Here is a 27,336-nt window from a genome sequence, read left to right as displayed (position 1 = left end):
TTGCAGCTCATGTCATGGAACTCCACATTTTGGCGAACAAGTTTGATTAACTTCTCGTCGTTCATGTTTATATAAAAACATTTTATAACTAAAAACTAGTAGATATTTTCGATGTGAAGAACACTGATAGCAGAATCAAACTCGTGCCATGCGAGCAGCCGCAGAACGGACAGAAAAATAACAGCCAATCGTAAGAAGTTCGCCAACCACGTGACCCCGACGTCAACGTCAAACTATTCTTTTGAAGTATACCGGTCGGCAGGTAAACTTACGTTGACGTGACGTTGCCCACCGTGTGAACCTCGCTATTTGAAAGCATTGGACGAATATTTTGACGTCATGTGACCCGCGTTGACGTTGACGTGACGTTGCCCACAGTGTGAATCGAGCCTAATGTCTCTAGTACAAAACCATAAATAAGAATAAGTATTGTCGCTAGTTCCCGCTTCGAACCTGCAAGTCAGAAATTTACTGCGGCAGGTTCAAAAGCTTCGACCTACGCATGGGAGGCATCCATATGGTAGAGTCCGAGTCCAGTGCATGGACTGCAGTCAGCAGTTCGGCCAAGAGGCACCCGCAGTACAACTCGACGGGCGACGTCGATAACGACGTGGCTGTTATCTTCCTGCCCGGGAAAGCCCCTCTGAGCGGTGAGTAGCGCAAAAATAATGTAGCACCCTTGGTTCGTTGAGGAGAGAGACAGAGACAGTGAGAGAGAGGGGGGGGGGGAGGGGAAGAGGGAGAGAGACGAGTGTAGGTGTTGTGACAGACGACGAAGTGATTGAGGGTAGTCTCGTGATGGAAGTCTGGGAAAGCGTTGTCGACTGCCCGGGGTTCACCGTTCAGATCCAACGATTCGGAGTCCTATGCCCTAGTTCTTTATGTGGGAGCTGGATTCAGCACTTTTTGACGCTGCTGATACTGAGGATCGTCACGACCAAATTCGATACAGCGTGCTATGGAGCTTGAAAACGGTGTCCAGTTATGTTCTCTTAAGTGCTTTAATTTCATATACCAGACAGGTTATTTTCCTAAATCGTGGCGGGAGGCAATTGTATACCTTTCCTCAAGCCCAAAAGGACCAAATATGTCCCAGCAGGTAGTAGAGCGTCGTCTTAACGTTCTTTGTAGAAAAGAACTTCATGCGTCTGGTTAACCATCATCTTGTCTGGACGTCAGAGACCAGGCAGCTTCTTAACCACTATCAGCGTGGATTCACGAGATGACGAGCTACTTTCGACAACCTGACCCTGTTAGAGGCAGCTATCTAATAGGCGTCCCTACGTAAACAGTATTGTATTGGTGTATTCTTTGAAATCGGTAAAGCATATGACACTACTTGGATACGCAGCATTCTAGGGCAGCTACACCAGTAGCCAATAGCGAATCTTCATTCGGGCCTTCTTACCTAAGCGCTCATTTTCTTACCTAAATGGTGATGTGCAGTCACATATTTTGAACAGGAGAATGGTGTCCCACAGGGCAGTGTTTTAAGTGTTACCCACTCTATCACAGCCATCAACAGTATCACGTCTATGCAAAGGACACCCGAACAATGCTCCTTGTTTGTGGACAATTTTGCAGTTTTCTGTTGCTCAACCAGCATCGCAGTAGCGAAGCGTCAGTTGCGAATTCAAGTGAAGAGGTTGGAGGAGAGGGCTTCAAAACAGGTTTTACATTTTATATATATATATGTGTGTGTGTGTGTGTGTGTGTGTGTGTGTGTGTGTTCATTCTTTATCGTTTTCGTCGTATTTTTAATGTACCTGACTTGCATATTAAGGACATCATTCTACTTTTTAAGGACCCTGTGATGTTGATGGGCCTCATTTTTCATTCCAAACCGTCGTGGTTACCACACGAAAAACATCTGAAGCCGAGGGCCCAGAAGACGCTGAATACCTTAGTCTTAGCTACAGGTCTTGGGGACCAGACAGGGCGTGTATGTTTCAGTTTTACAGAACTTCCGTGAGATCTCAGCTGGACTGCGGGTGCGCGGTATACGGATCAGAGAGATATTCGTACCCGAAGAGTACCGATGCTATCTGTCTTGGGATCGGGATGGCCATCGATTCTTACACGACCAGCCCCATACCCAGTCTCTGTGCTGACGTTGGCACATCGCCTCTTACCACCCGGCGGCAACTCCTCGTGGTGCGCCAACCATATAAGATCCTCCGAGTTCAGCAGCGCACCATCCTGTTGCAGCGCCTTTTCTCCAGTCGTCTTCTAGCAACGAGGAAGTTTGGAATTCTCGTAAACCTTGAGCCCCTATGTGGCAAGCACAGGCCCAAATCCGTGGTTGTAACTTACTGCGTCCTGGTTACTGCACAGATCCAGAATAATTTTCGATTTAGTGCAGCACAGGAGTGTTTGCACTCTTCGTTGTGTTTTTAATATGACATTTTCCGACATTTCAAACGAACGTCACAATTTTTTTTGTTTTCTTGTGAGTCATCAGTCTTTGGTTTGATGCGTTTGCCACTTATTCCTCTCCTCTACCAACCTCTTCATATCCGAAAATCACTTAAAACCTAGATCCTCAATTATTTGCTGGATGTATTTAGATTTACGTTTTCCTCTACAGTTTTTATCCTCTTCAGCTCCTTCTAGTACCACGCAAATTATTTCCATGGTGTCTTAACAGATGTCCTGTCATCCTGTCACCTCTTCTTGTCAGTGTTTTCCATATAATCCTTTCCTCGTTTATTATTCAGAGAACATCCGCATTCATTATTTCATCGGTCTATCTTATTTTCAACATTCTTCTGTAGCACCGCAACTCAAATGCTTCGATTCTCTTCTATTCCGGTTTTCCCACTGTAAAAGTTTAACCACCATACATGCTTTGCTCCAAACGTAGGTTTTCAGAAATTTCATACCCACGTTAAGGCCTGTTTGATACTAGTAGACTTCTCTTGGCCAGGAATGCCGTTTTCTCCAGTATGCTTTTAATGTCCTCCTTGTTCCGTACGTCATGGGATGTTTTGCTGCCTTGGTAGCAGAATTAAGTAACTTCATGTGCATCGTGATCACCAGTACTGATATCAGTTTTCTCATTGTTCTCATTTCTGATGCTTTTCAATACTTTCATCTTTCTTAGATTTACTCTCAGTCCATATTCTGCACTCATTAGACTATTTACTCCGTTTACCAGATCCTGTATTTCTTCTTCACATTCACTGAGGATATCAATGTCGTCAGCGAATTTTATCATTGATATCCTTTCACCTTGAATTTTCATCCCACTCTTCAACTTTTCTTTTATTTCCGCCATTTGTTTCCTCGATCCATGATTGAACAGTAGGGGTAACGGGCAACATCCCTGTGTTACACTCATTTTCATCCTAGCATTTCTTTGTTGGTGTTCCATTATTATTGGTCCCTCTTGGCTCCTGTATATGTTGCGTATTAACCGTCGTTCCCTATTACCCCTATCTATTTTTCTCAGAATTTCGTACGTCTTGCACTATTCTACATTGTTGAACGATTTTTCCAAATCGACAAAGCGTAAGAACGTATCTAGATTTTTCTCTGGTCCTGCTTCCATTATCAACCGCAACGTCGGTATTCGCTTTCTGTTGCCTTTACCTTTCCTGAAGCCAAACTAATCGTCTTCTAACACATCCTCAATTTCCTTTTCAATTCTTGTCTGTATTATTCTTGTCGACAACTTGAATGTATGAGCTGTTAAGCTGATTGTGTGATAATTGTCACACTTGTCGGCCCTTTGCAGTCTTCGGAATTGGCATCACAGCTACGTGGCTGTATTCGTGGATGGGTTTAATCAAGGGGATTCCGATGCTTGCTCTGTCGTTTTCCCTGACCGGATCCTCAAGACTTGGTTGCCTTCAGACTTCATTGTTATCGATGTCGAATTATAATAGATCTAGAGGGCGACAGAGCAAATGAGATATTATGTGCCTGCTAAATTCCTCGTTTGTTACGACTTCCTGAGTCCTTTTCTGTCTCTTCAACTCATTTTCGTCCTCAGCACGTGGTCTTGCGGTAGCGTTCTCGCTTCCCAGACACGGGCTCCCGGGTTCGATTCCCGGCGGGGTCAGGGATTTTTCCTGCCTCGAGATGACTGGGTGTTGTGTCGTCTGCATCATCATCATTCATCCTCATTACGGTCGGCGGAAGGCAATGGCAAACCAATTTCACTAGGACCTTGCCTAGTACGGCAGTGCGAGTCTCCGGCGTCGTTCCCTACGCTCCTCGGAGTATGGGACCTCCTCATCATCACACATGTTCCGAGCAGATAAATTAGTCCAGGACAGCCAGGATGCTCTTCTCCACTTACAAAGGCTGAGGAAGGAGATGTCTTTCTGAAGCACGCCAGGGGGTCTAAGAGGAACGAAATGGCAGATGTAGCAACCAAGCAGGCTAGGCGTGACCCTCAGTTGGTCCAGTGTGTGGTGCCCCTGCATGCTATCGTTACGTTGGTGAGTTACGGAGTAATGTGCCGTTGGGAAGAGGAATAGCTGAAAGTGATAGACAACAAACTGCGTTTGCTAAAGGCCACACGTCGGCCTTGGCGTAGCCCCTTTCAGCCACGCAGACGGAATGAAGCAATTCTCACTCGTCTTCGCATAGGTTACAGCCCTCTGACTTATTGCTTCTTGCTCCGTCCAGAAGATCCTCCAATACATGGTCCTCGTGGCGTACAGATCACGTTGCACCACATTTTAGTAACCTGTATTTTGTATTCAAATAACAGGAGAGCAGTCACCCAATTTGCCCTATATTTTAAATGACGATGACACGAACGTGGAACACATTTTTAAGTTTTGTTCAGTGTCCGGCTTGTCCCATAAAATTTTTGGGGGACAGCTTTAACGCGTTTTCAGGGTGACTGACTCACCCGTGTCTTTTGTAAGTGATCAATCGACCACATACTCCTGCAATAAATTTTAGTTTTTCTCCTCTCTTATTTGTGTTTTAATTGACACTTTTAGAACATCTCACCATTTTTAACTTTATCTTACATGGTGCGAGCTAATGTGATTTTTCGGGTCATGGGTGAGACTGGAGGAGAGTAGCGCGATTTTATCTCAGACTGCTTCCCATTTCTTTTTTTGAATTTTCCACATTTTAGCCACATACATTTCTAGTGTTCTCACAAAAGAGCCGTTGACCTCCTCAACACCACAAATACTCTCTCTCTCTCTCTCTCTTTCTCTATCTCTCTCTTGTTGGATATCCTACGATTCTCGGTAACTTATTGTTCTCAAACTTATATTATATTGAGTTTTACACACAGTTTGTGGAACTTGATATAACTATCTTGGAGAAGTACTTGTACTGCCCTAAGCTGTCAAGGGTTTCCGTAATGTTGGTTAATGAAGTCAAGTAAATTCAGAGGTATGCGATACGGTTTCCGATACACAAGTGGTTCGTTCCTTGTGGGAATTTTATGACGCATTATGAACCAATGACGTAACTGTGGTTTCGAGGCAAATGATGGAACATACCCAGAGGATGGGGGAAGTGTTTAAGAGATTATGTGCCGCACGTCCTATTTTAAGAATGGAAAAATGTTGTTTTGCGCTGGAAGAAATCAGTTATTAGGAAAGGTTTAAAGATGAAATCCAGATCAACAGGCAGTGTGGGATTGCAGGTTATAAAAATTTTCTTGCCAGTACACCTAACATTTTTTATAATTTACCTCCATCACCATCTGGGACCTTTAAATTTCCTGCCATCCGCCAACTTTGTCATTTAAATTACACGCCGTATACAATACGTGTAATAACCAAGGAGGAACAATAGTAATGTAAGACCAAGAATGAAATGGCCGCATTAAGCAGTGACTAAGACAGTGATGCAGTTATTTACCAATTGTTCAATGTATACACAGAAATTTCAATGGCGGAAATAAACGAAAGGTTCGAGAGTGCGATTAAAATTCAGGGCGAAAGAATATCTATGACAGTAATGATTTGCTAAGATAAAGAACTTGTATATAGTGCCAGGAGGTCATACCCTCGCCATGAGACAACATCATACGAAGGTTGGAACTTTAATAGTGGCAACTACTTATTTACAGCTCGTACGAAATAGATACGCTTTTCAAAGTTTTACTGACCTTGAAAGTAGTCACCAGCATTGTGTATAACCCGTTGCCAGCGATGTGGAAGTCGTAGGATACTCTTAGCAGTGCCAGGTGTGCGGACAGTTCGAGCGGCGCGGTCTATTGCCCGACGAATTTGTAGCCGTTCTGAAGCTGATGCCGTGAAGTGTTCTCTTCAGTTTAGAAATCGAGTTGAACCCTCGAGGGCATAAGTCAGGGCAGTGCATTAGGTGGTACAGCAGTTAGCAGCCCCATCAGTCAAACAAACAAACAGATCAGTAACAGCCTGCAATGTACAAGCTCCAGCATTGTCCTGCGAAATGATGGTCAGGTCCTGCAGAAAGTGTCATCACTTCTGCCTCTAAGCTGGTCGTAAGTTGTGTTCCAAAAATGAACAGCATAAGGAAAGAATTGGTGACACTTTCTGCAGGATCTGTACATCATTTTACAGGACAGTGTGTGGATGCAAGCTGTTACTGATTTGTTTTCAAATGGTTCAAATGGCTCTGAGCACTATGGGACTTAACATCTGAGGTCATCAGTCCCCTAGAACTTAGAACTACTTAAACCTAACTAACCTAAGGACATCACAAACATCCATGCCCGAGGCAGGATTCGAACCTGCAACCGTAGCGGTCGCGCGGTTCCAGACTGAAGCGCCTAGAACCGCTTGGCCACTCCGGCCGGTGATTTGTTTTCCTGATGTGGCTGCTAAGTGCTATGCCATCTACTACACTGCCCTGACTTCAGCTCTCGTGAGTTCAACTCGATTTCTAAACTAAAGGGAACACTTCACGGCATTGGCTTCAGAACTGGTGCAAATTCGTCGGGCAATAGACAGCACAGCTCAAACTGTCAACACAACTGGCACTGATAAGGGTATCCTACGACTTCCACATCGCTGGCAACGGGTTATACACAATTCTGGTGATTACTCTGAAGGTCAGTAAAACTTTAAAACACGCATCTATTTTGTATGAGTTGTAAATAAGTAGTTGCCACTATACTATTAAAGTACCAATTCTCGTATATAGGCCTACCCCTATGTGACACTGTGTCTGTAACGTTGTCTCACTGACGTAAAATCCTAATCTTCCTTCCTTCATTCTGTCATAAATGTAAAAAATACTAAAATAGGAGAAAAATAACGGAGATAACAAAACAAGTAATAAATTCTACTAAACAATGAACACTCCAGCTTTGCTAGACACAAGTGAAATTTGATACTAGCGGAAATGGAAGTTCCGTGATAGAAGTCCAGTGAAATGGTACTTCTTCGCTTTTTAACGTGTGTTTCTGGAAAGATTTATACTGATGACATACGTACGACAAGAATGAAATACGTAGTGTGTAATAGATAAAGTAGGTGGTTACAGAACATTTACATCTGCATCTACATCCATACTCCGCAAGCCACCCGACGGTGTGTGACGGAGGGTACCTTGAGTACCTCTATCGGTTCTCCCTTCTATTCCAGTCTCGTATTGTTCGTGGAAAGAAGGATTGTCGGTATGCCTCTGTGTGGGCTCTAATCTCTCTGATTTTATCCTCATGGTCTCTTCGTGAGATATACGTAGGAGGGAGCAATATACTGCTTGACTCTTCGGTGAAGGTATGTTCTCGAAACTTCAACAAAAGCCCGTACCGAGCTACTGAGCGTCTCTCCTGCAGAGTCTTCCACTGGAGTTTATCTATCATCTCCGTAACGCTTTCGCGATTACTAAATGATCCTGCAACGAAGCGCGCTGCTCTCCGTTGGATCTTCTCTATCTCTTCTATCAATCCTATCTGGTACGGATTCCACACTGCTGAGTAGTATTCAAGCAGTGGACGAACAAGCTTACTATAACCTACATCCTTTGTTTTCGGATTGCATTTCCTTAGGATTCTTCCAATGAATCTCAGTCTGGCATCTGCTTTACCGACGATCAACTTTATATCATCATTCCATTTTAAATCACTCCTAATGCGTACTCCCAGATAAATTATGGAATTAACTGCTTCCAGTTGCTGACCTGCTATTTTGTAGCTAAATGATAAGGGATCTATCTTTCTATGTATTCGCAGCACATTACACTTGTCTACATTGAGATTCAATTGCCATTCCCTGCACCATGCGTCAATTCGCTGCAGATCCTCCTGCATTTCAGTACATTTTCCATTGTTACAACCTCTCGATACACCACAGCATCATCTGCAAAAAGCCTCAGTGGACTTCCGATGTCATCCACAAGGTCATTTATGTATATTGTGAATAGCAACGGTCCTATGACACTCCCCTGCGGCACACCTGAAATCACTCTTACTTCGGAAGACTTCTCTCCATTGAGAATGACATGCTGCGTTCTGTTACCTAGGAACTCTTCAATCCAATTACACAATTGGTCTGATAGTCCATATGCTCTTACTTTGTTCATTAAACGACCGTGGGGAACTGTATCGAACGCCTTGCGGAGGTCAAGAAACACGGCATCTACCTGTGAAGCAGTGTCTATGGCAACACGTTGGAGTGACCATGTAATTTGTATGTTTCTGGACCGGCTTAAGTGAAAACCTGCATAACCAAAATTCCCGCACTACAGGGATAAGAAAACCTGGAAAGTCACGCCACGTGTTACTTGGATCCACTCTTTAATTCTGAAGGCGATACGATGATGTCAAAGTTGATGATAACTATGAACAGAGCGATGATGACGGTGGCAACGACAATAGCGGTAACGATTACAACGTTGGCGATTCGAGTGACGATGACTATTGCAATGACGATGACTACAACGATGACAATGACGAGGACGACGACAATGGCCTTGACGCTAACAATATGATGATGATGTTGACGCTAAAAATTAAGATTGGTAATGAATAAGTTGCTGATGATCCGGTGAAGCCAACAATGACGAAGAAGAGGCTCAGAAATAGGATTGAAGGCGACGGCACAATTTGTGCCAAGTCGTCGTCCTCTGGAACCTAACAAAAAAAAGTCTCGTGAGAGCTGGTGTTAACATCGTTCCGACAGAAGGCAGTATTATCATCTAACGCTATTGCTGAGCAAGGTATATCAGAAAACTTACACACAGATTACAAATGTAGTGATTCAGTAAATAGATTTACTTAGATACCGAATTTACATGCAGATTATCCAGATATAATATATTGTGTGTATAACCTGTAATTTTTATCCTCTTAGAGTACATCAAGCTGGTGGCCTTACCTTCTTTTGCTGAGATCAACGAAACCTTCGTGGGACAAAATGCTCTGGTTAGTGGCTGGGGACTGACTGGCGACAGTAAGTGTTCTGTCTACAAACAGTACATAATAAATTTTGTTGCCAGCAGTCTGAAAGTCGCTTACTGTTTCCCAGCACAGGATTTTTCATGCACATTGCAATAGCCCTCTATAAATTATTAATTATATTTTTTCACTCAGTATCGTTATCCAGTACTGAATATCCGCAGGATTGTGCAGTTACTCGTTTATTAGACGTTATGACACTAATGTAAACACAAACTGTCTGATAGACGTATGTTTTCTAAACTAAAACATCACGCTTGCAACATAATGAAACGTGCCTCACCTCTTATTAAAATTCAAATACTTAAAAAAAAAGTCTGCAGACTCACATCTGACTCATGCAGGAGTTCAACAACTTCCCTTCTTTATCAAGAGGTTCCACTTAAAGACAGCACAGTCAACAAAATAAATTAATAGATACTATTTCTCAGTTAAGATCTGACTGTAACACAAACTGACAGACTACAATTTTAATATGCATCCCTCATAGTTTGAGGGCACTATTTATAAAAAATCAATTGAGCTGGATTTGGAAGGAGAACAATGTTTGCATAAAATTTTAAAATGAATAACTGCCTACGTCGAATTATATAAAATTTTCAAAATAATTTTGAGGTGCATGTTATGCACATTAACCTTGTGTATTAAGGTTGCTTTTTTTCGAATAAAAATCCCCCCTTGATATACAATTATGAAATTCTTGACGGTTCGACCTTAATATAATCAAAATAATGAAAGTCGAACTATGCCGTCACCACATCACCCGTATGGGTTGGTATGCATAGAGTACTGAAAATGAGAATTAGGCATTTATCGTCTCAATGTCGATACGAGTAAATGCATTATTACGTTTGGTATCAAGTAAATCAGCTGATATTATAAAAATTAAAATATTCTCAGAAAAATGGCCATCCACTGTGAGATATTTCTCATGAATGTAGAGTTTGCAGCCATGCAATTGGAACTACTCTGATGGAAGGGAAAGTATCACACAGCCTAACCGACGATTTTGCATTATTCAGCACTGTTCAATGGTGTGGTCTGCATAACTAATTCTTAGTATCGTGAGAACACAACAAATTGGTGAATTAATGTTGTGTGGTACAATAGTTCACAAAATTTGTAAGATTGTTTGTTACTAATACTTGCAGTTTTATCTATGTGTTTCATGGGCACAATGTTTTTAGAAGTAGGTTTCCTCTTTCAAGACAACAGTACGAAGTATCCTCACTATGGTTAACCCTGGAAATGATTTCTCGTAAATATTTCTATCTTTTAATACTCTGTTTCAAAGAACACATCATAACACAAAAAAAATTTGAATTATAAAAAACTTTTCTATAGAGATGTCCACCTTGACATAACATTGGTTCAGAATGTACCTTTCTCAACAATGACTACTGAAAACGTGATAAAGAGGGAAACATATACAAAGTTGTTGTTTGAAATCGGTTTGTGCAAGAAAGGTAATTTTACTTGTAATTTATAATTTTGATAATTTTTGTTATAAATATTAAAACTGATCATAAAAAGCTATATAGATAATGATAATACTAATCATTATGTATATTTCTCAAAATCAGAAAATAAATATGACCAATTTTTACTATTATGGACAGTCCTGTATTCGAAACTTTCTTTCCATTACATCTTTTTGTATTCAGATATGAACTAATTATACTTTGCCATCTCTATGAATGTAACTGAAAATAAAAAGTTAGTGTTGTTTGAACAATGTCATCAGTGAGAGCAGGCATTGCCTGTACACATTCAACAGCGACTGCTGAAATTAAGTTTTTCAGAGCAACTTACTCAGTATGTTTCATTGACTAGTTTTGCTCTTTAATTTAACGAAGTATCATTAGAAACAGTAGCATTTACAGTTTAAAGTACAATAATTGGCTGATTGCATTGCTGGGGCCAAACATTAAGTTGCTGTACAATGGCTGTACACTGTTAGTTTATTCTACACATGTGCCTACTATTAATACAGCTTGTCTAATTTCATTGTTCAGTTTAGATTCTACTTGACACACTTCTGTTTCTACTGATCATACACTGATGTCAACATTATTTATCTTTCCTGCAGTGGTGAATTAGCATTGTGTGATATAATAATTCACAAAACCTGTAAACTTGATTATTATTTGTCTTTGTCTCTTCTTTGTAAACTTCCCAATGTTTTTCAAGGTCACAGTATTTCAAGGAGTATGTTTCCTGCCTGATGATGATAGATCTTGGATTGTGATTGATTTATACATCAGCTTTATTTATTGATTTGTTGAAAAATTTCTTCTCAAGATTGTTTCCATCTTTTAATATTTTATTTTAAAGAAAATGTCATAACACAGAAAAGCTTGAATTACAAAAATCTTCACTATAAAAATGTCTGCTTCAACAGCACATCAGTTCACAATGTGCCCTTCTCAAATACGACCACTGAAAACATGTCAGAGAGATCAGTGATAATTTATCTGTACAAAAAGATTATTTGATATGTGTATATACAAGCAATTTTATGTGTAATTTATAAATTTGATAATTGACAATATAAATGTTGTAAGAGATCATAAAAATTCTAGGTTAATAATAATGCTAATCATTACAGATAGTTCACAACAACATAAAAAATGTTTATTATGTACTTTAATATTACTAACATCTATTCAAAACAACATTCTGTTACATATTTTTAAGTTTTAATGTGAAAAAAAGATATATTTTGGCTGAGTGAACTTAAATGTAAATCAAAGAATTAGTTTTGTGTTAAAATATCATTGGGTAATGTGGTGAGTTTTTGCACGTGTAGTTTACTAAAAAATAAACATGTTGCTGACCTTCAAGAACCAACAAATCAGATATTTATAAGATTTTGCAGAGCAGTTCATCACATAATGGGTTTTAGATTATTAACCTTACATACCATTCAGAACTGATGTCCATAATTAATATCACCTAGAAGGTTTTTTTTACTGAGTGGCCTACTATACTTGTTTATTTGCATAACTAAAATACAAATAAATATGCCTCTGTAATATCCATATGTCATAAAAAGGATAGTTGTCTTGTCTGAATAACATCGCTCTTTTCTCGAAAAATATCTTCGAGGTTGTAGGAGAACATGATTTTATTCTTTGAATTTCTTCTAGTCAGTTGACGTTTCGCCTCTTGTGCTTGAAACTTCTGCTGTTCCCAGTTATCAGAACACTGAAACCAGTGTTTTGTTCACTTTTAAAAAGGTATTATCCCACTTTTGTTCTGGAGAAGTGGGGTTACTGAGTGAAACTTTTCCAGTGTCTATTGGAAACTCTTCCACTGTCTATTGGTGTTTTGTTCACTTTTAAAAAGATGTTTTCCCACTTTTGTTCTGAAGAAATGGGGTTACAGAGCGAAACTCTTCCAGCGTCTATTGATGGGCCGTAGGCATTGGGTAGATAGCGAAACAGGTAACCTAGAAGACGTAACATTCACAGAGAGTCCTCACAAAAGCCTGTAGACTTATAATGCTACTTTCATTAGTTTCGATTTTAGGTCTAGTTGAGATAATGTTCCACTGGTGGTATAAAAATGTAGCTTGCTTCACCTGTCGCCCTTTAGAAGTTTTTCAGGAACAGTGCACGGCTTCAATTCCTTAGGTGAAAAAATTGATAATTCACCATGTTTTACAAGAATAAATATAACTGGTGTTATTGTCTAGCTAATATAGCTTTTTATTGTACTTTCATTAGTTTCAGTTGTAGGCTTTGAGAAAAGGTGCTCTCCAACAATCAATTGGCCTATCGTTTCAGTTGTGCGGCTGTATTCCAGATTTCTTGTCAGGAAGGTCACAGTTCGTACTAATTGTCGGGAAGTCATGGAGCAAAATAGAAGCAACATCTGGCGTCCCTCAAGGAAGTATTTAAGTCTCCCAGCTGTTCCTGAACTACAAAAACGATTCAGGCCACAATCCGAGTGACACTGTCAGACTTTTTGCAGATTACGATGTCATTTATCGTCTTACAAGGTCATCAGATGACCACAACAAATTCCAAAATGGTTTAGACAGGATATTTGTATGGCGTGAAGTTGTCAACTGACTCTAAGTAATGAAAAGTGTGAAGTCATCCACGTGAGTATCAAAAGAAATCCGCTAAATTTGGATAATGTTGTGAGTACAGCAACCAAAGTCTACTATTTGTTGCCAGTTCACTGAGAAAATGCAGCACGTCTACTAAAGGGATTGCCCTTCTTACACTTGTTCAAAAATGGTTCAAATGGCTCTGAGCACTATGGGACTCAACATCTTAGCTCATAAGTCCCCTAGAACTTAGAACTACTTAAACCTAACTAACCTAAGGACATCACACACACCCATGCCCGAGGCAGGATTCGAACCTGCGACCGTAGCAGCCTCGCGGTTCCGGACTGCAGCTCCAGAACCGCACGGCCACCGCGGCCGGCGAAATATGGAAGAGAGTGCCACATACATGATACGTCGAATTTGTGTGCAATCATTAAAAGAAAGGCGTATTTAGTTGCAGCAGGATTCTCTCATTAAATTTCAATCACCAAGATTTTTTGTTGGCGCTCACCTACGTAGTGAGGAAGGATTATCATAATAAAACAAGAAAAATCAGAGCCCGCACGGAAAGATTTAAGTGATCGTTTTTCCCGTGCGCTTTCGAGAGTGGAACTGTTGAGAAATTACTTGAAGGTCGCTCAATGAAACCGTGGAACGGTAGAGAAATAGCTTGAAGGTGGTTCACTGAACTCTCTGCCAGGCACTTAGTAGTGAATTGCAGAGTAATCATGTAGATGCAGATACAGGCGACGCTGTGTTCTGATTAATATAGGTTTCTAATCCATCACCACTAGTTCTGATTTTAGGCCTAGTTGATACTATTGTCAATAGATGGTTCAGACATGTTCGAAAGAACAAACACCACGCAGTAACTGACTGATACGCCTTGATGGGCAATGAATACACAATCTTCACTGCGGATGCACTTTTTAAGTTCTATATCCAGCGGGAATCTAAAATTAGCTAGCGTAGACAGGAACAGAGGATAGGTGGTGTGGCCGTGCGGTTCTAGGCGCTACAGTCTGGAACCGAGCGACCGCTACGGTAGCAGGTTCGAATCCTGCCTCGGGCATGGATGTGTGTGATGTCCTTAGGTTAGTTAGGTTTAATTAGTTCTAAGTTCTAGGCGACTGATGACCTCAGAAGTTAAGTCTCATAGCGCTCAGAGCCATTTGAACCATTTGATAGGTGGCGATAGGTAGGAGTGTGGGTTTCCTGGCGAGCGTACTGAGGTAGTCCACGCTATTGCCATAAACACTGTGTCCAGGTGGCGTAGTGGTTTACGCAACTGCCGAGTAAGCAAAAGATCTCGAGTCTGAGGCCCAGTCGAGCAAACATTTTCACTCATACAAAATAGTTAAGGCTTTCGTGGCCACTTGTTGACAAACTGCCTATTGGCTTCTGTCTCGGGTTCTTCGGCCGACGTTCATCTAATGATTTTTCTGACGTTTCGCCAGCACGAGTGGCTGGCATTGTCAAAGCTTCACCCTCCATTGCCGTGGGCCAGTTCAGTTCACCACCGGCAATTTTCACTCATCGTCGCTGATTCCGTAGAAAGTCACAATGCAGCTTATATCCTTACTTCCTTCTCTTTCCTCTTCTTTCTCCCCCTCCACCTTAAATTTATACACGGAAGAGCCAACGAAACTAGTACACCTGCTTAATATCGTGTATTGCCCCCGCGAGCACGAAGACGTGCCGCATCATGTCGTGGCATGGATTCGACTAATGTCTGGAGTAGTGCTTGGAGGGAACTGACACCATGAATCCTGCAGGGCTGTCCATAAATCCGTAAGAATACGAGAGGGTGGAGATCACTTCTGAACAGCACGTTGCAAGGCATCCCAGATAAGCTCAATAATGTTCATGTCTGGGGAGCCTTGTGGACAGCGGAAGTGTTTAAACTCGGAAGAGTGTTGCTGGAGCCACTCTGCGATTCTGGATGTGTGTGGTGTAGCTTTGTCTTGCTGGAATTGCCCAAGTCCGTCGGACAGACAGGATGCTTACGTACGTGTCACCTGTCAGAGTCGTATCTAGACGTATCAGGAGTCCCAAATCACTCCAACTGCACACGTCCCACACCATTACAGAGCCTCACCAGCTCGAACAATCCCCTGCTGATATGTAGGGTCCAAGGATTCATGAGGTTGCTGGATGCCTTTACACGTCCATCCGCTCGATACAGTTTGAAACGAGACTCGTCCGATCAGGCAACATGTTTCCAGCCAGCAACATGCCAATGTCTGTGATGGCGGGCGCAGGCGAGGCGTAAATCTTTGTGTCGTGCAGTCATCTAAGGTACGCCGGTGGACCTTCGGCTCCGAAAGCCCATATCGATGATGTTTCGTTGAACGGTTCGCACGCTGACACTCGGTGATGGCCCAGTATTGAAATCTGCAGCAATTTGCTTAAGGGTCTCACTTCTGTCACGTTTAACGATTCTTTCAGTCGTCGTTGGTCCGTTCTTGCAGGATCTTTCTCCGGCCGCAGCGATTTCGGAGATTTGATGTTTTACCGGGTTCCTTATATTCACGGTACACTCGTGAAATGGTCGTACGGCAACATTCCCACTTCATCGCTACCACGGAAATGAGGTGTCCCATCGCTCCTTCGTCGACTGTAATACCACATTCAAACTCACTTAAATCTTGATAACCTGCCATTGTTGCAGCAGTAACCGATGTAACAACTGCGCTAGACCCTTTTTATATAGACACTGCCGACCGCAGCACCGTATTCTCCCAGTTTACATATTTATGTATTTGAATATGCAGGCCTACACCAGTTTTATCGGCATAACATCATGATTCTACCCCCTATCTTCAAAGGTTCTTAAGATTTAAATACAAAGCTCAAGAATGCCCCAAATAACAGCATTTTACAAGTATAATATGATGGAAAAGTAGTTTTCAAAACACACAGGCAATAAACATCTCTCGAATGAGTTTGACTAAGACACAACAAATAACTCAGATTTACCTAAAAGGGAGTTCATTAAAAGGAAAGGAAAACATTTAAAGCTGGGTCATATGAAAGCAAGACGCATAAGGCAATGTGGTACGGACGAACGGCCCCGAAATTTCTAAGCAACCAGTGGGAACACGCCACAAGGCACAGACCTACGATGATAGTCCGACGAGCAGAGAAGTAATTTTTAAGTAAAACAAATAAAAACTTAAGTCATCAGATTACACGCTGGCAGCGTAGCCAAAACAGTTGTGATAAGGCGTTACGCCTGGCTGTAAAGCGGTGGGTGAGCGAAATCCAGTTTCACATCAGACCACGAGGCGGAAACCGAGAAACGTAGGCGGGGTGGAAACCCTAGATGGAAGGAAGACACGAACAGTTGGCTGATAAACATCACCTGCCTTAAACATAGAATTGGTCTGGAACTGTAACAAACCAAAATACATGCAACAGGATTTGCTCACGTAAGACATACGACCTTGCGGTCTCCAAATATATAAAGTGACCGATTTGGCGATTCAGCACACAACGTACCAGGCAAAAATATTTTGGACGTCACGAGTAATGACACGGTGAACATAAAAATTTACAAAACCCTGATAATTTGAAACAAGCAGTCAAATCAGAACTCTATGACAGTTACCAAACTGAAGCTATTATGTTTTCATTCAAGCGACACGCTCCTCAAATCGCCTGGCCAGACGCAGAAACAGGGAACAGCGACAACAACAGGAGGCTGAACCGAGTCCGATATCGATACAGCAAGGCAAACACACCAGTGACAGTCATCATGCTCACAGTGGGGAGCGAGATCAGTCTCTACGAATGCCGCAAGATCTCGGCACCCAACAAACGAACTAGAAGTAGTTCACAGAGCATCCACAGCCGCTCTGCGTTGGCAAACTGTGAAGAAACTTGCAGCCGCCAGAAGATGTGTGGATGACGACGACCCACCGCTCTCCTCCAAAACTGGTCGGCAAAGGCATAATGTGTCCACTCCCGTTTCCGGTACACATCCCTCGTGTGCGGAAGATGCTAAGCCAGACGAACTTGGAAGTACGACTGTAGAACAAACAGCTAGTCCATCAACCCGCAGACCTACGCTGTCTGTGCTGTTTCGCTCACTCGCCTACCCGAAAATCGGCCTCTGTGTCACTATCGGCAAACGTGACACACAACACCACGGCAAGATCAGATGACATAAGAAATGAGAGAGAGTTCTAATTGCTGTTAATGGAATGTATACTCGATATAACGCTGTTAATTACTTGTATTAGGAAATGCTATCACTCTTCATTCAATTTGTCCACGTATATCTTTTGGCGAAAGTTTTCGTTGGTACGTGATGTGAAACGAAATTGATACATTCACTTTTCTAACTTAGAATCACCGCTGCTCCGAAGGAAGTTCTCTGGAGTCCGCACTCCACTGTTCTTGAAGACCGTTGATCTGCAGCAAGATGGAGATGGCGATCTCGTTGATTAACAAACTGACGAAACTGAAATATACACGTTTTTGGCTTCTCTGACACATCGGACAGTAGCGAACCACACGAAAAGAGTATAAACTGTTTCCATAAGAATGGCGACTGGTTTGTATTGGGTCATTATTGTAGACATGGATTTCACATTCAGCAACTAACAACTACTTAACTATGTATTTAAACTGCAAGTCATCAGTTTATTACTTCTCTTTTCAAATAAGTGATCAGCAGCTTGGCTCCCACTCTAAGAAACCACCCTCTGGAAAACAATCACAGATCAGTTAAAGATCACGAAAAATATTTCACTTTGCTGCACGAATAAAACGCGGTGTAATTGCTCTCTCTTAAGGTGAGTGCTGTTGGTTCTGTAATTTTCGATCCCTCTTCGATATCTTTTTCTTCCCGGCAATTTCTGCTATGGTCTTGAAATAAATCTCATTGCTTGGGATTCTTCTCATTTTTTGATATCTTTGACACTTGCAATTTACCCTTTTTAATCGATCTTCGAAAGTAAACCCTTTTCTTGAAGTATTAGCAAATTACAGCAACATTAGGCATCAACCATTTTCCAGAAACATCCAAGTTTGACTCTTTTTTCCTTGCAAGTAATAACAGCATTATCTGTCTCAAGATGCCGTCCCCGTTATCCTCCAAACTTCTTCTCTTTCCACTAATACTAAAGCTACTCTTCTTTTCACAAACTGAATTAATTTTTCGCAAAATTACACCACGCTCCTGTCATGTCGTGTTAACGTATCCAAGTCCCACTGTGAACTACGCACTCGTCATCTGTCTCTTCCTAACTCACAATTTTTTGCTACACAAATAAAACGTACAGAATATTATATATGTAATTACACTAGAAGTAATAACATTACTAACTTACATAACAATTTCTTATTATATTATTCAAACTCTAAATCTCTGGGCGGTATTAGATTGTCCTCTAACATGAACCATAACGTGTTGGTACCCCATCGAGCGCCTCCCCAGGTGGCGGATAAGGGAAAGTTTCCTATATATAGGTGGTACTACGGAAATGAAATACCCAGGGCGGATCAAAAACCAACAAAAAATACAAACCCAATGGTGTCTGTTCAGTATCTGGTGGCCAGTGATCAGCGTCTGTTCCTCTAGTTGAGGCGGCTGTACTAAAAATTTTTCTTACTCAAAAATTGAGTCGTATACCTGTGTTCTCAACAGATATCACCATAAAAACAAAAATTCAACTTCAAGACATGATGAAAAAGACGACTACAGAGTCTCTAGCCCAGGCACCGGTCGACAGACTGGATTCACTTGATCATCGGATTCTGGGGCATCAGGAACACCATGAGAAGAAGAATCGGAGCTTCTGAAAGACTTCTCACACTCTCAAAACGAAATGTAAGAACTTCATTGGCACAATCAATGTGAACGCCCTCTCTAAAACAGACAAATTAATGCAACTCACCAGCGCACTGCAAAGACAAGTTTCATGGATGAAGGATACTTTAACACAGAGAATTACAGGATCTCCAAGAGAAAACCTGCCATAAAAGTAAGAGACAAACTACCACTTTTCGGAACTGGATTCACCGTACACACGTCCGTGTTCGACTCCCAATGAAAGAGTCTCCCTGCTTTCAGTAAAATCTGCTAATAAAGGCCACACTCTTATCAATGTGCACGCCCCCACAAATCACCACAATAAATTCGACCCTGAAACAGTGGACAACATGTGGAAGACACTAGAAGAAACAACAAATAAAATACCAAGGCATCCTGTGAAAATCTTATTAGGCGATTTTAACGTACAGATAGGCAAGGAAAAAAATTCTGAGTTATCACTGGTCCCCATACCAAACACAAACGTACCAACAAGAACGGTGAAAAAGTAATCGACTTCTGCAGAAACTTCGGACTTAAAATCATGAATACCCAATTTCAAAAACCTGCACATAAATTAACCACATGGAGATCACCCATCTCAGACATGGTGAATACCAAATTGAACATGTCGCAGTCTGCAAGGAAAACATAAAACAAATTCTAAACGTGAGAACCCGCAAAGGTGTCTTTGAATCAGATTATCTTCTTCTCCAAATAAAAACAAAATTCCAAGCCAACAGAATGCTAAAAAGGCCACCCAAAAGTATCAAAACATATCCGGAATATCTTAAACTCAACAAAGGAAGAATCGTCATGCAAATCAATCAGGAAAAATCCACAGATTGTAAGGAACTGACAGAGAAAATTCAGGAAGCCATCAAATTAGGACGACCCCCTCGCACCAGGAAACATCGCTGGTGGAACGCAGCTTGCGATCAGGCAGTCGACAACCGAATTACTGCGTGGAGAAAATTTAGCAGTCACAAAAATTGCACAAGTCTGCCATTTTAAATACCTCAGAGGAACTATATACAGTCCTCAGGATTAAACCAAATCGTCAGTGCACAAAGAATCATCGAACTCCAGAAGGCCTACAAGCTAACACGAACGCATTACATCAAGAAGTGTATTTCGACAGAAGCAAAATTAAGGCACCATAGAACAGTGATTCTTCCAGAAGCAATCTACGAGGCTGAAACAATGGTGATTGATGGTCATTCAAAAATTAGAGAAATAGAAAAGCAGAAAAGAAAAATTCTCAGGAAGATTTGAGGGGGAAACAACAAAAACGGCATTTGGATGAAGAGACCACAAAATGAGCTGTATATAAAGACATTCACAGCAACAGACGAAATCAGAAAACGCCGACCCAAATTTTGTACACATATCTACAGGATGGAAGTCTCCAGAACAGCAAAGAAACTTTTCAATATTATAACAAAGAATAAATGCGGCACAGAATGACTGAAAGAAGGTAAGAGGGATCTACAGTAGACCAACATAAAAAATCTCGAAGACCACACTGAGTGCCAGAATAAAACCACAAGTGTGAAGTTTGAGGAAAGAACATAGCGCCAGCATAGTAAAAAATGGTGAGAAGAACGGAAGAAGGAGCATTCTGAGAGGATGAATAGTTTTTGGGAAGCAAAGATAAAAAACGTTCAGAGATGAAATTATGAATTCAAGTTCAATCACTCTCCTAAAGGGGAACAATCGTAGCGACGGTATTATATATATGCTGTGCGCTCCTCCAAAGTACGTATTAAAATGGTGGAGAGAATGTTCCTTAATCATTGAATTAACAACTCAGTTTTTCAAACAGAAAAGGCTAAGACACGATTTTATAATAGAGGCGTGGCAGCATCATCGTGTTCCTAAGGTCATCTGCGAGTGTGTGTCTCATCAGTGAAAAGTTTGAAAAGCCTTAAGGAACACTGTGTCGTTATTTTTTCAAGTGTTAAACTTAAGTTCTTCCCTGTTTGTCTACAAATGTAAGGGAATTGTAAGTAGGTTTAACTACATTCCATACATTTGCAGCATAACAGCGGCGGTATCTTAAGACAAATAATGCTGTTATTATTTGCAAGGAAAGGTGAGTCGAACTTGGAACTTTCTGGAAAACGGCTCTGCACTAGTGTTGCTGTAATCTGCTAATACAGGGTATTTCAAAAAGAATATACGTATTTCGAATGCATATATTTATTAAACTTTAAGACATACGAATATGAAACTTTACACACATATTATTGAACCTCTCAAGTTCAGATTACAGACGTTCAATATGTCCTCCATCAGCGACACCGAACAATATCACATCGATACTCAAATAGCTCCCACACTCGGGCAAGCATGACCTTTGTCACTGATGTTATGGGAGTATGGATCCGGTTCTTCAACTCTTCCAGGTTCTGTGGGAGTGGTGGGACATACAGGTTGTCTTTAACGAAACCCCACAGGAAGAAGTCAGAGGGTGTCATATCCGGTGACCGTGGAGCCCAGCTGAGACAAGCTAAGTCGCCAGTTCCTTGAAGACCAGTCTCGGTTCGGAAGAGTTTCGTTCAAATATTCACGCACTTGGCGACTCCAGTGAGGGAGTGCCCCGTCTTATTGAAAAATAAAATTGTCTTCGTGCAGCCTCGGAAACAACCAGTTTTGCAGCCCGAATGGCACGACGAGTTGGTTTTGGAGGACTACGATGGAAAGCAGTTAGAATTCGTGGAACATTTGCTTCAGGAACACGAGGGCGGCCAGGACTCTTTCCTTTACATACACGTCCTGTATCTAGAAACTGTCGATACCATCTGCGAATGGTGCACCTATTCGAAGGATCAATTTGGTTCCTCAACCTGAAACTTCTTTGCACTGTCATGACGGAATGGCACTTCGCAAACTCGAGGATACAAAATGATTTCTGCTGCGGAGAAGCCCTTTTAAACATATGACGGCTACCAAGCAAAACAGAAGACAACTGACATCTAGCGGCTTTTAATATAGACTACACTATGTATTCGTTTCCCCAGTAGCCGAGCCGAGGCGTAGCGATCGACATTTTGGACAAAATAATACTTTGTAATGGTATATTCTTTTTGAAACACCATGTAATTTATACGTCTGTTTATACAACAAATGTTTTCTTTGTATTTAGCTGATTATCTCTATAAAATTGCAAAATAATCCTTTGAGAAACAAATTACTGAATGAAACTTCCTGGCAGATTAAAACTGAGTGCCCAACCGAGACTCGAACTCGTGACCTTTGCCTTTCGCGAGCAAGCGCTCTACCTTTTTTTTTTTTTTTTTTTTTTTTTTTTTTTTTTTTTTTTTTTTTTTTTTTTTTTTTTTTTTTTTTTTTGTTCGATGTGGTTCGTTGCGTTTGGTCTGGGCGGACGTCCCAAGACATCCGTTCAAGTTGATCGTTGATTTCTTGACTCAGTTTTTTTATTACAGAGAGCACGCAGCCCTCTGACCGAACACGCTGAGCTACCGTGCCGGCAACCATCTGAGTTACCGAAGCACGACTCACGCCCGGTACTCACAGCTTTACTTCTGCCAGTATCTCGTCTCCTACCTTCCAAACTTTACAGAAGCTCTCCTGCGAACCTTGCAGAATTAGCACTCCTGAAAGAAAGGATACTGCGGAGACATGGCTTAGCCACAGCCTGGGGGATGTTTCCAGAATGACATTTTCACGATGCAGCGAAGTGTGCGCTGATATCAAACTTCCTAGCAGATTAAAACTGTGTGCCCGACCGAGACTCGAACTCGGCACCTTTGCCTTTCGCGGGCAAGTGCTCTACCATCGGAGCTACCGGTGCACGACTCACGCCCGGTACTCACAGCTTTACTTCTGCCATATCAGCGCACACTCCGCTGCAGAGTGAAAATTTCATTCTGGAAACATCCCCCAGGCTGTGGGTGAGCCATGTCTCCGCAATATCCTTTCTTTCAGGAGTGCTAGTTCTGCAAGGTTCGCAGGAGAGCTTCTGTAAAGTTTGGAAGGTAGGAGACGAGGTACTGGCAGAAGTAAAGCTGTGAGTACCGGGCGTGAGTCGTGCTTGGGTAGCTCAGATGGCAGTCTGCGTTCGGCAGGGCAGCAGTGCGCACCGTGCTCGGCCGTCCACGCCGTTGCGCGCGCGGAGTGTTTTGTTTACTTCGTCGTCACCGCGCTTCTCAGTCGAACAAGCTCTAATGGCCAACTCTTACAGGAAGAACACTCTTAAGTTCCCCTTCTCAAATGAATACGCACGACCTAAAGCGCTGGCCGTCGAACGCTTCCTACGCGAAGACGTGAACATCCCGCGTGACGAACTCATCGGCATACACCTATCGATCATTAGCAGCGTCGTTTATGTTAAGATGACTTCCGACGCTGCCTGCAACGAGATCATTCAAAGGACGCGACATGGACTAAAATTTCGGCACTGTAGATGTCGACCATGCAGGACTTGGCCTTCGGACGATCCGTGTATTCGAACTGCCTTTCGAGGTGAATGAAGATGAAGTCATCGCGGCGCTAAGCCCGTTCGGAAAAGTCTAGAGCCACGTAGCCGAGACATGGACACAGTTTACGACGTATCCGGTGCTTAATGGTGTGAGACAAGTCCGAATCGATCTCAAACGGCACGTTCCATCGTACATTTCTATCGGCGGCTGCCGCACGGTGGTCATTTACGACGGACAACCTCGAACATGTTCCGGTTGTGGCAAAGAAGGCCACGTCCGTAATGAATGCCTGCAACGTCGCATCACACAACTAAGGCACGACGACACGAACACCGACAGAACCACAACCACCCTTCCAGTCACCTATGCGGCGACACTGCACGTCCAGCCCTCACAAGACGCCATTCATGAGCGTCTCTCTGGTCCGATACACCCGGAGGCGTCCCAGCACCTTGACACCGGCGATGCCGCCCGTGAACATGTCCAACAGCCGGACACGCCCACGCTAGAAGATCACAAAGATACCAACGAGACTGTTCTGGAGAATGACGACCGCATCATAACACCCGCGGCTTTTGTACCGGAATGACGTGAATCTCTTCCTTCCTCAGACACCGAAACTCATTGCCGAAAGCAGAAGTCGCCTAAACGACGAAAAAAACGTCGCAAGACATCAGAATCGACCATTGAGCTTCCTCCACAGGACGAAGAGATGACACATCACTCTGACGAAGAACACGATAACACTTTCTCCTCTGCCACGGAGACGCGTCATCCGCAAGATTGTGAACCGTACAACAGAGATCGTGCGCAAGTCCCGCCCCCAGAAGCCATGGAACATAGAACGTCTGTTGTCACCCACGCAATTGCGCCCACTCGGCCAGCGCTGCCACCTCTCGCCGATGTCAAACCTGTCGGACATTTTTCATGGGCGGATGACACGGATTTCCCACCTCCATCCGACGCGGAAATGAGAGCTGTTCCTCCGTTAGACCAACACTAAAATGGGGGAAGTTACTACGGCGACTTCTATGGACTTCACGCATCCACCACGGCAATCTTCACCAGCTACGAACCTATCGGCAGCACGGATCTCCCATCAGGCGTACCGAATAGCTACTATCAATACTAATAATATCGGCTCCCACGTTAAACTTCAACTGCTCCGTGACACGCTAAGAGCAGCGGACATCGACATCGCCCTGTTACAAGAACTGAGGACAGCAACTTGGTCTGGGTGCTATGGATATGAGACGTACGCCGCACCTGCAGCTATGTAACACACAGGCGCAGCCATCCTCCTACGAGAAGGGATCGCAGTTTCCGATGTCGCATACTTCCCAACGGCGCGAGGGGTGGCCACAACAGTTGAAGGACTCAAAATCATAAATCTCTACGCCCCATCGGGCACTGACAAACGGAGGGATCGCTCCCAGTTCTACGCAGAAGATATCACGCCTTTATTCCTCGGCCGATACGATCACCTCATCTTAGGTGGAGATTTCAACTGTGTTCTCGAGCGCACAGACCAATACCCCCATTTCACCATATGTCCGGAACTTCGCTTCCTAGTCCGCCGCCTTCGTCTCCTCGATACTTGGCAAGTGGTACACGGCGACCGCCCGGGGTATACACACATCACGAGCCACTCCGCCAGCCGACTTGATAGAATATACATCTCTGACGCTCTGAAATCAGTTCTCCTCGACGCGGAACGTTGGCCGTCTGCCTTTTCGGATCATGACATCTACATCTGTACCATGAACCTACGTCGACAATCTATATAGCGCAGTGCAGGACCTTGGAAGCTCAATGTCACGCTACTGCAGGACCCTGAATGTCGACAACAGGTCACCGACAAGTGGCACACCTGTGTTCAACGCATTATGCGTTAAGAGACCGCACTGCAGTGGTGGTTGCTGTGCGCCAAACCGGCCATCCGACGCACATTGACACACTATGGCAGAGCCAAAGTCAGGTGGATTCACCATACAACTGATTTCTACTATAGCGCTCTACGTGAACTCATGGATCATCCTCAATCCCCGGATCGTCTAAAAGAAGCTCAACGCATCAAGGCAAAGATTTTAACCTTGACCAGATGGCGTCTAGAGGGAGCCATTGTACGAGCACGCAGCCTAGATAGGATTAACGGTGAAGAACCTTCTATGCATCATATTGTTAAATATGTTCGTCGACGCCGACAGGCTTTAATGACAACTTTAGACTTACCTGATGGACGACGGTTGACTTCGCAAGCTACCATTGCGGATGCATTCACAACGCGCTATAGACTTTTCTATCAAGAAGTACCTACCGGTGCAGAGGCCATTGCTGAGGTTGCCCAGGAGACACTTGGTACTCTCAACGCAGCAGCTGCAACCCTCCTGACTTCTGAAGTGACCACCGACGACGTCCAAGGCGCTGTGGCCAAAGGGTCTCTGAATCGATCTCCCGGCCCAGATGGTTTACCTCTCGAATTTTACAGAACCTTCCAAGATTTGATGATGCCACGATGGAGGGACATGTACTGGGAACTTTTGTCCGGCGCGGCGCACCCGCCACCAATGTTCATGGAAGGCTTACTTGTACCAGTCCCGAAAACCGCAGGAGGAACACGACTCGACAGCTATCGGCCTATCACGTTACTCAATTCCGACTTCAAGATTTTCACACGCCTTCTAGCAGTGCGACTCAAACATGTCTTACGAGACATTGTTTCCCACGAACAAACATCCTTAGGCGGCGATCGTAATACACAGACAGCCCTCAGTGAATATCGAGATGTGATCACTGTGGCAACACACTCGCGACTGCCAGGCGCTTTAATCTCCATCGACTTCAAACAAGCGTTTGACCGCGTCAATCATGCATTCCTCAACGCAGTGATGGACCGAATGGCATTTCCCCCGACGTTCACGCAAGTGATTATGCGGCTCCTTCGTGGGGCAACGTCCAGACTTGTCGTCAACGGCAGACTTACAGAACCTATACGGATTGAACGCTCAGTACGGCAGGGTTGCCCTTTGTCTACGGTGCTTTATGCCATTGCGATGGAACCACTCATTTGCGGATTACGGCGACGTTTGACAGGTATTCCACTCCGGGATCATACGTTCCGCTGCCGAGCTTACGCGGACGACTTTGCCCTCGTCGTACATTTAGCGGCCGACGTACAAGCTGCGATGCAGTGGATTACCCGTTACAGTCCAGGCGCTGGGAGCGCTATGAACGTGGCAAAATCATACGCCATGAAGATCGGCCGCGGCCTTCCCGCAGATAGCGTAGTCTCATTTCGACTGGTGGACACCCTTCGTTGTCTCGGATTGGTGTACACACGAGACATTCGCCGTATCTCGGCGATCAATTTTCGGGCACTACTGCAACGCATCCGGGCCAACATACAAAATCACATACTACGCCCGCTGAATATGTGCCAGAGAGTCACCTTCGTCAATACCCATCTGGCAGCCCGGATACCCCATATAGCGCATATTCTGCCCATCACTGCGACAATGGCGGCCAGATTACAGGCGGCTTTCGGCTATGTTATTTGTTCTGGACACATCTTCAAAGTCCAGTATGAAGCTCTCACCTTACCGAAGCGAGACGGTGGTCTCGATCTGGATAATGTGAGAGCCAGGACTAC

At 43.2% G+C, this 27,336-nt stretch overlaps 1 protein-coding gene across 1 annotated transcript in view; it reads left to right on the top strand.

Moving 5' to 3' along the window:
- The first annotated feature begins 502 nt into the window (after positions 1-502).
- The window catches only part of LOC124712135, a 50,398-nt gene continuing 23,564 nt past the window's right edge, over positions 503-27,336 (top strand). The window contains exons 1-2 of the mRNA XM_047242433.1: positions 503-650; positions 9,261-9,331. Coding sequence (XP_047098389.1) covers positions 503-650; positions 9,261-9,331 — 219 coding nt within the window. The remainder of the gene's footprint in view (positions 651-9,260; positions 9,332-27,336) is intronic.

This window comes from Schistocerca piceifrons, chromosome 8 (genome assembly GCF_021461385.2).
Source record: "Schistocerca piceifrons isolate TAMUIC-IGC-003096 chromosome 8, iqSchPice1.1, whole genome shotgun sequence".
Classification (NCBI taxonomy): Eukaryota; Metazoa; Arthropoda; class Insecta; order Orthoptera; family Acrididae; genus Schistocerca; species Schistocerca piceifrons.
Note: the sequence above shows the minus strand (reverse complement) of the source record. Positions and strands in the feature narration are given on the sequence as shown.